Source organism: Rhea pennata, chromosome 4 (assembly GCF_028389875.1).
Source record: "Rhea pennata isolate bPtePen1 chromosome 4, bPtePen1.pri, whole genome shotgun sequence".
NCBI lineage: Eukaryota > Metazoa > Chordata > Aves > Rheiformes > Rheidae > Rhea > Rhea pennata.
Window position 1 is genome coordinate 16,446,501 of NC_084666.1, and position 13,331 is coordinate 16,459,831.

Sequence of the window (13,331 nt, forward strand, 5' to 3'; positions counted from 1 at the left end):
AGGCATGAGATTTAGTAATGAGAAAGTTCGCCGTGAGAGGGAATTTCTTAGATTTTTGGCACCAGCTCTGAGATTTGCTTTATAGTTAACTTCAATTAGATAAAATATTCCTTCTGGATGTCTAAAGTGTTTTTCTAGATCTTGAGTGCTTTAGTTTAGTGTCACACCTTTATGAATCAGGAGAAACTCAGCTGAAATCCATGAGATCAGTGTTGCATAAGTAATGTGAGATGAATTTGGCTGGAATTGCTCTAGGGCTTTTCATGTCTGTAATTCTTTTTGAATCCAACTCTGTTTTTGGAAACTGTTATGCTTATGGGGCTCAGATAGGCTCAGGAGTTTTTATTGCCATGATGTCCAATTCTAACTTGGAGTACTGTGTTGGTAAGAGCATCTGACTACCTTCTCCCTCTTTTAACATTGAACTCCCCTCATGGTGAATGTAGCACACTCACAAGGAATTATAAATGTGAAAAAGCATAGCATGGAAAATCACCTTTCTCATTATTTCCTCCTACCTTCAGCAACACAGTAGCTGTGTACTCTTTGCAGCCTGTACAACAGAGCTGTAGTTTTTCATCAGTCTGAGAGAGGAATGACATATGAATGCAGAAGACTTTTGAAAATTAGCAGTTCCTGCACTATTGTCCTCACTTGCTGAAGAGGAAGCCAATACATGCTGTGGACTGCAGATGTGGGGCTCTTGTGGCTGATACATTTTATCAGAGATGGTTCTCTCAAGTTTTCAGGTCTTGCCTCCAAATAGAATACATTAAATAAGAGTTACTGCTGACCTATACCTGTCTGTAGTCTTCTACCTTTCTCTGGTAGACAAAGAGGAAAAGATTTATGGGTAGATGTATGGCTTTGTGGGTAAATAATATTCAAACTACTAGCTAATAAAGCAGTGAAGTTACTCATCTTACTTTTTTGAAAGTCTGTATTTAGTCTTTGTTTTTACTAACTTTACTTGTGCTTATAAATAGTATAGGAAGTATTTCTTCTCTGAGCTCTGATTCAACCTTCTTCTCTTTCATGTTCTTTGAATATTACAAGTAATTATATTTCAGATTACCTCATTTTTAATCATATTATTTTTGTCAGACATGTTTAGCTACCAAGATGGTACTAAAAGAAGCCCATACTTGTGCTGCAGTGTCATTTATGTCATTTACAAATGTGTGTTGGTGATTGAAAGTACTAATGAGTATCTCTCTTACATAGAGATTAGCAGGTTCCACATACGAAATAACCATTTCATATGGTTAGCCAAGAAAATATGAAGCCAAGAAAAAGCACTGTTAATTTTGTTCGCGTTTGGAATCTTGTAGGGTTGTGAAATGATTTACATTACTTTATAGCTTTTTTTTTTTTTTTTTGAACTGGAACTAGGAGCATGCTAATTTTAAAACAGATTTAATAATATGGTTGTTAATAAGGATTACTTAATAGCAGCAGTGTAGGTTTCCTGGGCTGCTGTTTGCATGCATTGACTTTTAAAATGTTTTTAATGATGTACAGCTGTACCAAGTGTTTCAGAAAATTTGAGCTCTCTAGGGAACGATCTGTAATTGAAGTTGGCTTATCCAAAATGTGAGACTAAAGTACAGATACTAAAGGAAACTAAGCCCTGTCATTTTCACTCTTGAGTTTTATGCTCCTTGAATTTAATCCTCTTCAACCATCAATCAAATTGAAAAGCGCATTATTATCTTTCATTATTTCAAATTTTCACTATTATTCTTCTGAGTTATACAGCTCTGATTTCGTGTATATGTTTATATATTTCTAGGCAAACAAGAAGACTTCGTGATGCTGAACAAGAGAAAGATAGAACATTGCTTAAGACCATTATAAAAGTTTGGAAAGAAATGAAATCCCTCCGTGACTTTCAGAAGTTTACTAACACATCAATGAAACTTTATCTGAGAAAGTATGTTTTGATAACATTTTTCATACACCATTTGCCAACAGTGGAGTTTTAATGACACTAGTCAAATCTAGGAACTCATAATTCCAATGTGAAGGGTGCAAAGATAAAAGATTTGACTAGTATCTGGCACTAGTTGAGCCTGCCACTGTTCTTTTTGATTTTGAGGGAGGAAGGAAGGTTAAAATAACAAGTAATTACTGTAATAGAAACTGTAATTACTGTAATAGAAACTTCTAAAGGATAATGAGTAAAGAAAAAAATCATTACATTCATTCTGGGTGGTAGCTATGTGCTGTCAGCTCTATTAGCTCTATCTGCGCTATTTTCCACAGAACATGCTTTGGGTATGATGAAATTAGCTCAATGAGGAAGAGACTTAAGTTACATGTTATAAGCTTAATTGCAAACCTTTTTATGTTAGTTCATGCAGCATGTTCATATAATTGTTTTGAAGGGAAGAGGTTGATCAGAGATTAGATGAAAAAGCATATGAAGCAGAAATTCAGGATGAGATAAATGAATTATTAGAAGAACATAGGGAAGAATATGAAAAGAAAATGGAGGAATATAAAACTGAGCTACAAGAGTGGAAATCTTGGAAGAAAGCACAGGTCTGTATAAATCATTAAATTCTACAAAAATTACCTTATTACTAAATGTCTTAAGACTTGGTTTTACTAGTATAGAAATAACATAAATATCAGGATGGTCATGCATACATGCTTTTATTTACTTATATTTCTTTGAATACATTCTATTTACTTAGAATTTGTTAGTGAATTAATTACTAATTGAAACATTACATTGTTGTAGGCTTTTGTGGAGTAGTTGCCTCCTTGACATTGGTTTTCAGCACCTTACCATTTTTTTTATTTAAATTAAATTAGTTTGCTGCATTCATGTGAAATTCATGTCCTTATGAAAGGAAGAACATATGGCTAAAACTTGCTTGCTTTGTGAGCTGTGAAGCCAAATAGTGTGAGATGTTTCTAATGAACAGTCAGTCAGTGTCATCTCCTGTAAGTTTTTATTGAGGAATGTCTCAAAACTGAAAAAGACAATTAATATACCAGCCTTTTACCTCTGAAAGACTTTATTAGTACTTGTCTATACTGCATTTAAGGTCTCAATTATGCTTCAAGAGATATTGACACACAGGAGCTGGAACAAAACATTGCAGCAGGAGGATATTTGAAATAAAATCCATGGCAGTGCCAGTGAAAATATCAGACTGTTGCTTTCATAGTTCTGTGGCAATGTACTGCATACCTCATGGTACCGATGATTGTACTTTCCTCAGGTATATGCAGGATCCATGGAAGACACTTAGAATGTTTGAGGGGAAGATTGCCCTGCAGATATTGGAAATGCTTGTTATCAGACCGCTAGTGGGCACATGACACAGTGATAGCATGTCAGTCGATTTGTAGGATGAGATGAAGAATGAATGGAATCCTTAAAACGAAAGCAGATAATTTTGGGTACTGTTGCTAATGGCACCAGTTCTAACTCTAGCCTGTGTATGTTCACAAATGCAGTGGTGTGTGGTTTCTGCCGAAGCTTCTACTCTCAGCATTTTTCTGTTCTGTTGGTCACAAACTAAGACTGTTTGTGATTGTTCTTTTAACATGAAACACAGTGCACACACCTTCGTTCCATGCTCAGAAGTACTTTGCTTTATTTTACTCAAAATATATTGTTGGTTATTTACTGCTATTAATGTTTTACTAGCCCAGATTATAGGAATGTGAGGAATACAGTAGAGTAAGAAGAGACTAGATAATTTAAAAAAGAAATCCATTACCAAAAATAGTAACAAATATCCTTCTTTTCTTGGCTTAATAAAAACAAGTGAACATATTTTTTCACTAAATACTTGAGACAGAAAAATTATATGTCCTTCCCTTACCTCCTTCTGTTTTGCCTATGGAGTTTTAAGTCACACAGTGGGCACCAAGTAAGTTGTATATCCATGCAATCTGTATGACAGTGGGAGGAGGACCTTTCTTGCAAGTGTCTAAAGCTGAGCATATATGAACATTGGAGTTCTCTAGGTTAAGAGAAACTGAAAGGCATGCTATGCCTCTGCTTTTTTTTATTTGCCTTTCCAGCATAGAGAAAGGGAGGAGATCATTCTACGTGTGCTAAAGATGCTACTAGACTAAAATGCTTCCAAACATTCCAAAGTCTGTGACACATGTGGATTCACTCTGTCAGTGTATACAGACTGTGCACGTCGAAGAACTTTGGCTGCTGACTGAGTAACCTTCCTTCAATCCTAATGCAATAACTAGAGTAACTCAAGCTAAATTAAAAGTCAATTGCTAGCCAGAACATTCAAGAAACACAATTTTGTAAATTTTTTGGGATGTTTAAACAAACTTTTTTGCACGTCGTATTTTTGAAAGCTATCCATGGAATGAATTACTGAATTGCAAACCTGTGAAGCAGGACTGTAAAATGAGAGAAATCTTTCTGTGTGTGGTGATTTTAAAATTACAGTCTTTTCTCATACAATGTTCCTTACTTGCGAGTCACTTCAGACAAGAGAAAAAGCTATACTGGTTAAAAGAAGTTCAGGTAGAACACTATTATTTTTATGTGCAGAAGTCCAAGAAGAAAAAGAAGAAAAAAGATCTTCAAGAAGAAGAAGAATCAGTAGATGATTGTGATCTTGGTGAGGAACCAGTAAAACCTATCCCACCAAAAATGGTTGATAGCCTGGAAATAGAGCAACAAGTCAGAGAAAAAACTGACAACATCAGAAGGAAACCTGGAGAGCCTATTTTAGTTCCTGAGTTAGTCCTGTCAGGAAGCATAACACCAAGTGAGCTTTGTCCTCGGTAAGATATATATTGGCCTGCAAAATAGTTTACTGTGATACATACATCCATCTTCATCTTCTTTTATTTATTTGTTTATTTGTTTTATACAACTTCAAAAGTCTGTGCTAGTCATTCTGTTTAATGTTGTGATTGGAATGTTAAGCTTCTGTTTCCGAAGATGATGTATTTTAAATCTTTTTGAGTCGCATATAACTTGTTTGTGTTGGGCTTGGAGGATGAGTGTCTACAGACTCCCTTTAAACCTTCTGATTTCCCTGAGCATCTGCCTAGAATAGTGGTATACGTAAAGAAATTGTTTTCTGGATAGAGTCTACCTCGCTTCTGGCAATAGCACTCTCAGTAGCTAGTCCTTTACACTAGGTCTCTGGTATAATCAACAAAGAAAGGAAAAACAGAGAAATCACGTAGATAACCAGAGATTTCAGTGTGCATAAAATAAATAAGGAATGTAGCTGTTTGTGTTACCACATTTACACACGCAATGTAACATATCTGGAAGGTTTCAGTCATTTTAAAAACTGTTCCTTATCATATTGATTCAGCAAATAGCCTCATCAAAGATTTTTTTTTTTTTTTGGCTATTGTACCTGCACTGACTGAAAATTCCAGAATTTTAACTGAATTTGATGTTTGTCGTTGTGCTTTTGAGAGAAGGGATTAGAAATAATTTTTTTCCCTTAGATAACTTCTTTAAATGGAAGTGTCTCTGACACTAAATCTAAAATTTTACACTTTTCTTTTTTAAATGACTTTTCATTCATGAGAAGAACAACTGTTAAATAATAGTTCTTAAGTCACTGCTGTGTAAAGACAATTCTGAGAAGAGTAACATCTCTATTTGACTTTTGTTCTCTTTGAGGTATTGGTATCTCATTTAAAAATAACAAAAGAGTAAAACTTATTAAAAATGATATGACAGCTTGTTTGACATATTTATAGGGCAGAGGTTTTGCGACGAGAAGATGTGAAGAAACGCTCATCATTTATAAAAGTCCTTTTCAATTCCAAAGAAGTATCAAGGACTGTTACCCGACCAATAAGTTCAGACTTCAGAGTTCACTTTGGACAGATTTTCAGTTTACAAATATTCAATTGGCCAGAGAGTTTGAAGCTGCAGGTAGATAATGATTAATCACAGTAAGTTTTAATATGAAAGATGATGCCCCTTGAAATGCTTGGTTTTGTTTCATGGTACTGTTTTGAATTAATAAATTCTGGTTAAATATGGGGAAAATTATTAAGTAATCAAAGTGTATCATTAAATATGTTCATGGGGTGGCCTCTTAATTTTAGAAAATCTGTGATTTATATTGTAGATAAAATAAATTTGCCACAACACTGTTCTCGAAATCAGTCATGTCCACACAGTAAAATCATTGTAACATTCGTGGAAAAAAATAGTTACTGCTAGTAATCTCAGTTACTGCACTGTTGATCAAGTTCAGTGCATTTAAGTTGAAAATAAAAAAATCACTCTAAATTTGAATTAATGACTGAGTGATGTGAGTGAATGAACTCATTACAGAGCCAATAGAATGCTTTTTTTTTTTTTTTTTTTTTTTTTTTTTTTTTTAAGAGGGATACACAGTCCTGTTAGGTATTTCATCACTGGTAGTTCAGAGAAAGGTGTATTCCCCTCTCCTGTGCATTACACAAATGGAAAGAGATGAACAACAGTGCTGTTGCAGTCTGTTGAGTGTTTGCTGACATTTCTTATCCAGTTGGATTAAAAACCTGTGAATGGGGAATAGGAGGAGAAAAGGCCCTTGTGCTGACCTGTATTCAAACTACTCTGTAAAACCAGCCAAGAATGAGGGAAACAGCCTGCAATACTGAGAATGGGGCGGTGCACCCTACCATTTTACAGTAAGGCTGTAAAATGAGATTACTGAAACAAAATCCCTGCAGCATCTTCACCTGTTGCCAGTGACTGTCACAAGCACGTTGGTGAGCAGTTGCATATTTTATGGTGATACTCATTAAAGCCTAAGGTTTTTATACTGTTACGTGCATTAGAAAGATGTGGATATACTTTTTTAAAAGAATTCAGACTGAGATAGTTCTTGGTAACTGAAATGTCTGCTAATTATATATTTTGAAATGTAAACGGATACAGTTGTTTTAATCTTAAATCTGAGTTATTTTACACTTCAGTCATGATACAACCTTCTGTCTGTACATCCTAAAATATGCTTTCCATTTCTTATTGTGAAGAATAAATTTTTTTACTATTTTGTGACTGAATCTTGTAGATATATGAAACAGTGGGCATCAGCAGCACTACCTTATTGGCTGAAGTATTCATACCTATCCCTGAGACTACAGTTCTGACAGGCAGTGCTCCTATTGAAGAAATAGAATTTAGCAGCAATCAGCGTGTGATGTTGGACCACGAAGGAGTTGGGAGTGGTAGGATCTCTGAATGTTTCTCAGTTCAGTGCTTCGGTGTTTCTCTTTTTTGCTAAAAACATGTGAAAGTAACAGGCTAGTCTAAGTTTCAGAGTAAATTCATTTAAGAGCATTTGTAACTTCTGCAACTGAATCATAGAAGAGTCATTATTATTATTAAAATCTGCTTTGGAATTTTTGTCTTCCTCTTACTAATTTTAACCTGTATGAAATAACAATGTGTGTGCTTATTACTCGGCTTATAGTTTTAGTGGACCTCTACTGGCTATATAAATTTTCTTAGTATTTAGTATTTTTCTTAGTCAGGCTTCTGGCACAGAAGTGCGAGCAGATAGTATTAATCAGCATAGCTTTTCTAGTCTTCCTATTTGCTTTGATAACATCCTGTAAAATGCTTTATCCCCGGGGCTTCAAAACAGAAGGATAAGATAAGGAAGAGGTTAAAAAAAAAAGGTAGAATAAGAGTGATATGTGTTAGCATATTTTTTATATAAATTTTAAGCATATGTAAATAATAAATTTAAAATACATAAATTTTAAATTTATATAACAAATAAGCTTAAACTGCATCAAAAAATGACTGACTTGCATACATTTGCAGTACTTGAAATATAGATCAAGATACAGCAAAAGAGCAGATAAAAACCTGCGGAGGGAATTAGTGTGAAGAAAAGTATTATGAAAGATATGTGTGTAAATGTCATTGACCATAGTGACTGTGTACAGAATTGTGTATCATAGATCTTTGGGACTGACTTGTCAATCATGGCTAATTCTTTTGACTCCAAATTTCTCTTTCCTTAATAACAGTATCAGGCTGGATCTGAAGATTACAGAAAACATTATCTTATGTTCATACAAATAATTTGCATCTGTAAAGAAAAAGAAGCTTTTGATTCATTGTTAGAGAGGGAAATAGAATTAAAAGAGAAGATGCTAATGAAGCATAGCCTTTTCTCCCAACACAAACTGGAAGCGTTTATACAGGTGGAATGGAATCTTTCAGTCCTTTTCCAGAGAGGAGTCCTCTCCTATAACATGCAGCAAAATAAAGTTGTTCCACATTCCCCTACTTATATAAGGGCACAGGTTATCTGACTGACTGTTTTCAAGAAATAGCATTTTTAAAGAGGTTCAAATGTTACATATTTAAATGCATAAATACACTAACTACCTTGCTTTTCTTCTTGATAGGTGTGCCATTTTCCTTTGAAGCTGATGGTAGCAACAAAATGACTTTAATGACCTCTGGGAAAATATCCAATAGTGTCTCTTGGGCAGTTGGAGAAAAAGGAGTCCCCTTAGTTCCTCCAGTTTCTCAGCAAAACACAGGAATTGCAAGGTAATGTGATGCAAATTCTCAGTAATTCATAGGAAATTGATTATTTAATAGTATTTAAAGAATAAATGACTTTCATAATCTAGAATTGTTTTATTTTTTCCCCTAAGATTAGAAACTTCCTTTGCATTATAACCCTATGCAGATGTATTAGGGTGTACATTTTTGATATATAAATTTTTTTCAGCAACTCACTTCTGTAACTTTTCATTGTGTACTCTGTGAAAGTTTGAGACAAGATTTTCATAGACTTTCATACCTAATGTTAGTCTTTACTGCCTGTGATCTTTTTTGCACAGTTGTGATTCAGTGCATGTTTGTTTAAGGCTGGTGCCCAAAGATATGACCTCGATGTTACCACTTTGTCTGCTGTCCCAGTAATTGCTGGCTGTGTTAGCTAATTCTAACCAAACTTGAGGAAGATTCATAAGTTTTTAAAACTTGCTTGAAAATTTTCAGATAAGTAGAGAGAAAAACCCAAATTGGCATCCCTAATAAAACAAAGTAGCAACATCCACTTTCTGTAGTATTTGGCTAATAAATATGCATGTCCTGGCCAGCAAATCAGCGTACAAATGGCCTCCAGACTGGCTACTGAACTCTGTTGTTGCGTACTCTGCATTGTGAAGGCAAGAAAACGAGTGGGAACATCCAAAGGATTAATGAGGGAAGCTGGGGCTAGTGCTGTCATGGAGCAGCAACAGTAGAGCTGCTCCACGAGGCAGAAACAGCCAGGACCTGAGGGTGACTCCAGAACAGGTAGTGCCCTCACCCCCTGGGGCACAGTTCCACAGGATCTGAACATGTCAGGCAGAGCGGCAGGTTGCTGGCAGCAGGGTACACCAACAGCCCCAGATACGATGAGGCAGTAAGTCAGGCCCAGGATCCATCCAGAGAGTCCAGCCGGGCACAGCAGAGGATGAGGTCAGAGTCAGGACAGAAGACAAAGCTACAACATAGGTCTGAGGGATCCATGCAGCAGATGGGGCCAAAGACAGAACTTCAGACATAGTTCAAGCCAAGGCCTAAAGGCCCATACCTGAGTTTAAATGGCTATCTTGAACCCACAATGGAGGTAGGGTGTGAAGGCCCCAGGTAAGGCTGGTCAGGGCTTTTAAAGCCTGCTAGTGCATTCAGGGCTCTGACAAATACATTGGAGACTGGATGTAGGATTAGGGACTTAAGATGCCAATCCACAAGCTTTCAGTTTATCTAAGTATTTTTTCACCTAGGCACTTCAAGCCTTGTCAAGAGAGACTATAAAAAGCAGGAAGATGTATTTTAATGACCTGCCCGTCAGTGACTAGGTTTTGCTGAGACTTGCAAAAAGGGATGCAAACTGTAAATCTGGGAAGTTCCTTTAAGTATGCTTTGTTAAAACTTTTGTGTTGAATTGTCTCACAGCATGAAAGTTATTATCTTTCTTTCTAGTAACCAACAACCTGGAATTGTGTAGGTACATGCACTAGGTGATCCTGCTGAGCAGGGAGGTTGGACTAGATGATCTCCAGAGGTCCCTTCCAACCTTACCGATTCTATGATTCTATGTTGTAAATCTTTGTATCAATAAACACTTTGTCGTGTAAAAATTGCAAGAACATATTTTCTGATTGTAAGAACGTGGTCAAATTCTGTGTTTCGGCTAGGAGTACGGTTGGTAGCACCCATGTAAAAGCTGATATGAAGTTCCTTTTCAGTTGGTTCCTTGTATTTCCACCTCACTTTCCTTTGCAGTTCATCACTCCTTCAGTTACATAGCTGCCAATTTTGGGAGATTATGTTACAAACCATAGAAAAAATCAAAGAATCACAAAAATCACAGAAATGATGCAAGTTTAAAGAAGCAAACTTCTTCTCTATTACAGCTTTTGTTTAGAGAGATTTTTATTTGGTTCCTTTTTTTTATTTTGAATCATTTCAGTGGGCTGTTTTACAGTGTGTTCACAGAAAAATTATATCAGTTCAACTAAAAGGGTGGGAATGAGTAGGCAGGGGCAGTCTGCAGTATTCCCCTGAAGAAAAAAAATCATACCTTTGGCATAGTGGAATTTACTATTTCAGCTGTGGTGGGATTTTTTTTTCCAAGATTGTTTTTATTTTTTTTTTCTTATTGCAAAGTTATATCCATTTTAGATAGAATCATTTGGTATCGATTCTGTCTTTGTAGCACTTTAAAAAATATTGATGCTATTGCATGCATTGGCACATCAGGCTTAACTGACATGAAGAAACTAGCTAAGTGGGCAGCGGAAACAAAACTTGATCCGAACGACCCAAGCAATGCAGCTCTGATGCAGATGATCACGGTAAGTGGCCTTTACAGAGCTGTAGATCTAGAAGAGAAATGGCAGATTTATTAATCCAGTAATATTCCAATGACAACAAACTGATATCAGGGATTATTCAAATGGACTCATTCGTAAATAATAAATTAGAATTTGAATTTCATGTTCCCTTAGATGGCATGTACTTGTGTACTTCTATGGTAATAGACACCTCATTACACTAAATCTCCTCATGCAACTCCCAGTATTGTTGAAGTTAGGAACTTTCTAAACGTGGCCATGAGAAGCTATTTATCCAGCTGAAATTATGTAAATGAATCACTTTCACAGGACGGCTTCCTATATTACTCTGTTATAATTTTCTCACTCCTTAATATTTTATTTAAATTAAGGGGGAGTAGGGTCTTGGTATGTCCTTAAGTATATATTCCTATGCATTTTGCTCAACAAAAACCTACTTTTAAATATATAATGTTTCAGTCTCAATTTGATCCATCTAAACTGCTTTTGCTTATAATGAACGTGCTTGCAGTATTTGTTTAAATCTTACAGAAGTGTATTACGGACTTTTCATGCTCGGTATAAAGATGCTAATAGTTACTTGTCTAACTTAGGTTGCCACTAGTGGAGAGGCACATGTTCCTGATTACTTCAGACTGGAACAGTTGCAGCAAGAATTTAATTTTGTTTCTGATGAGGAATTCAATAGATCAAAGAGATTCCGACTCTTGCAGCTCAGAAATGCAGAGGTGGCAGAGTTCCGAAACTATAAGCAAGTCCCTTTGCATGAACGAGAAATCAGTGAGAAACTCTTCCAGGTAGAATGCTATCTGAAATTATTTGAAGTATGTTCTCTAGTAAAGAGTCTTACTTTTTTTTTTAGTTTTAATGTCAATAGTGTTTGACTTGTATTACAGGCATTTGCTCTCTTAAACAACATACAACTGTGCTGACATGGAACAAATGAGAATTATATGCCTTCTGTCTTTTGTGCTATTATCCTAATCTAATTAGGGTAACTTCCTTCCAAATAAATACTTCTACAGATAAACTATAGAAGAAGAAAAATAAAATTCAACAACTGCTGAAGGCACAGGTGTTCTAAGATTCACTTTTTTTAAAGGTGTTTTCAGATACAGAAAGGTAATACAATGGTAATTCAGACTTGAGCTTATTAACTTTTGAGCCCCTTCTGTAGAGGATGGTGGAAGCAATGAAACTTAACAAAAACTAAAACCTTTTTAAGTTTCACTTGAACATAGGATGTAGGAATTTCTGTTTTAGTACATTGTTCCAATTAGCTTACCCTGTCCTTGCCTAACTATACTTTACCTTGCTGAAATGTAATGTGTGCATTTATTCCTTGGGTCCTACTTAAAATTATTTTTAATCTCAATTCCATTATTAGTGTTATGTTGCCCATTATTTGTTCTTTCTCAATTTACGTGACTAAGCAACATTTTAGGATGTTTGCCTTTGCAGGATCAGAGTCATCTTGAATTCTAGCAATTGCTATTTTATCCCTACTTTTCTGACATAAATGTTCTTGAACAATTTAATTTTTTCCATTTATTTTGGATTATATCTTTTTTAAAGATTTTCATTAAATCAGTTACTTCTGGGACTTCATAATAATTTTTTTTTCTTTCCTAATTCCAGATTAGTTTTGTGTCTTTTATTTAAAGATGTACATCATCTTTGATGTGCACTTTTGGTCCATTTACTGGCGAGTTTTGTTCATGTAATTTTATTTTCTGAAATTGAAAATCACAGTTAAAGAATTATTTTCGATGTTTTTTCCATTTACGGTAAATTGAATATACCCATGATCACTCATTCCAAGTTCATTTTATAGGGACATGAGCTTTTTTAATGTCCTTACCTTTACCAAAACTAAATTTAAATGGTAGTGTTCCTACTTGATTCACTAGCCATTTAGTGAAGAAATATGAAAATTCGTAAAATTATGAAATATATTTGGAAAGGCTGCTTGGAGGTTACCTAGTTCTGTCCTTCAGTGAAGTGGTGGGACTGTTGCCAGTACTAAATGAGGTCAGCTAGGTGTTCGTTTAACCAAGTCCTGAAAAGCTGTAAAAGAGAGATTCCAGAGCCTTTCTGGATAACCTGTTCCAGTGCTGCACTACCCTTCTATGGAAACCTTTTCCTCATGTCCAACCTGAACATTCCAAGCTGTATTTAGTGACTATTGTCCCTTGTTATATTGTCTGGCAACAGAGAAGAGGTTGGCTCCCTTGTCTTTGTAACTGCTTTCTGAGTGGTTACAAGCAGATACTGGATTGCTTTTTAATCTCTTCCTCATCAGATTAAGTCTCACTGCGTTTCCAGATTTGGACTTTACAGTGCAAGGAGGACATTGACATACTGGAGCAAGTCCAGCGCAGGGCTATCAAAATGCCTGCAGGGCTGGAGCATATGGCATATAAGGAGAGACTGAGAGAAGTTGGTTTGTTTAGCCTTAAGAAGGCAAGGCTATGGGTGGGTCTGATTGTTGTCTTCAG

At 35.7% G+C, this 13,331-nt stretch overlaps 1 protein-coding gene across 7 annotated transcripts in view; it reads left to right on the top strand.

The window, feature by feature from the left end:
• Positions 1 to 13,331, top strand: part of LOC134140345 (complement C1q tumor necrosis factor-related protein 7) — a 124,667-nt gene that overhangs the window by 85,673 nt on the left and 25,663 nt on the right. For 5 of the 7 annotated variants that reach the window (XM_062575353.1, XM_062575347.1, XM_062575346.1 and 2 more), the window contains 8 exons: positions 1,793 to 1,933; positions 2,388 to 2,544; positions 4,541 to 4,776; positions 5,719 to 5,896; positions 7,032 to 7,188; positions 8,383 to 8,530; positions 10,695 to 10,833; positions 11,427 to 11,657. In XM_062575353.1, coding sequence (XP_062431337.1) covers positions 1,793 to 1,933; positions 2,388 to 2,544; positions 4,541 to 4,776; positions 5,719 to 5,896; positions 7,032 to 7,188; positions 8,383 to 8,530; positions 10,695 to 10,833; positions 11,427 to 11,657 — 1,387 coding nt within the window. The remainder of the gene's footprint in view (positions 1 to 1,792; positions 1,934 to 2,387; positions 2,545 to 4,540; positions 4,777 to 5,718; positions 5,897 to 7,031; positions 7,189 to 8,382; positions 8,531 to 10,694; positions 10,834 to 11,426; positions 11,658 to 13,331) is intronic. The other 2 variants (XM_062575349.1, XM_062575351.1) reach the window with 2 other exon arrangements.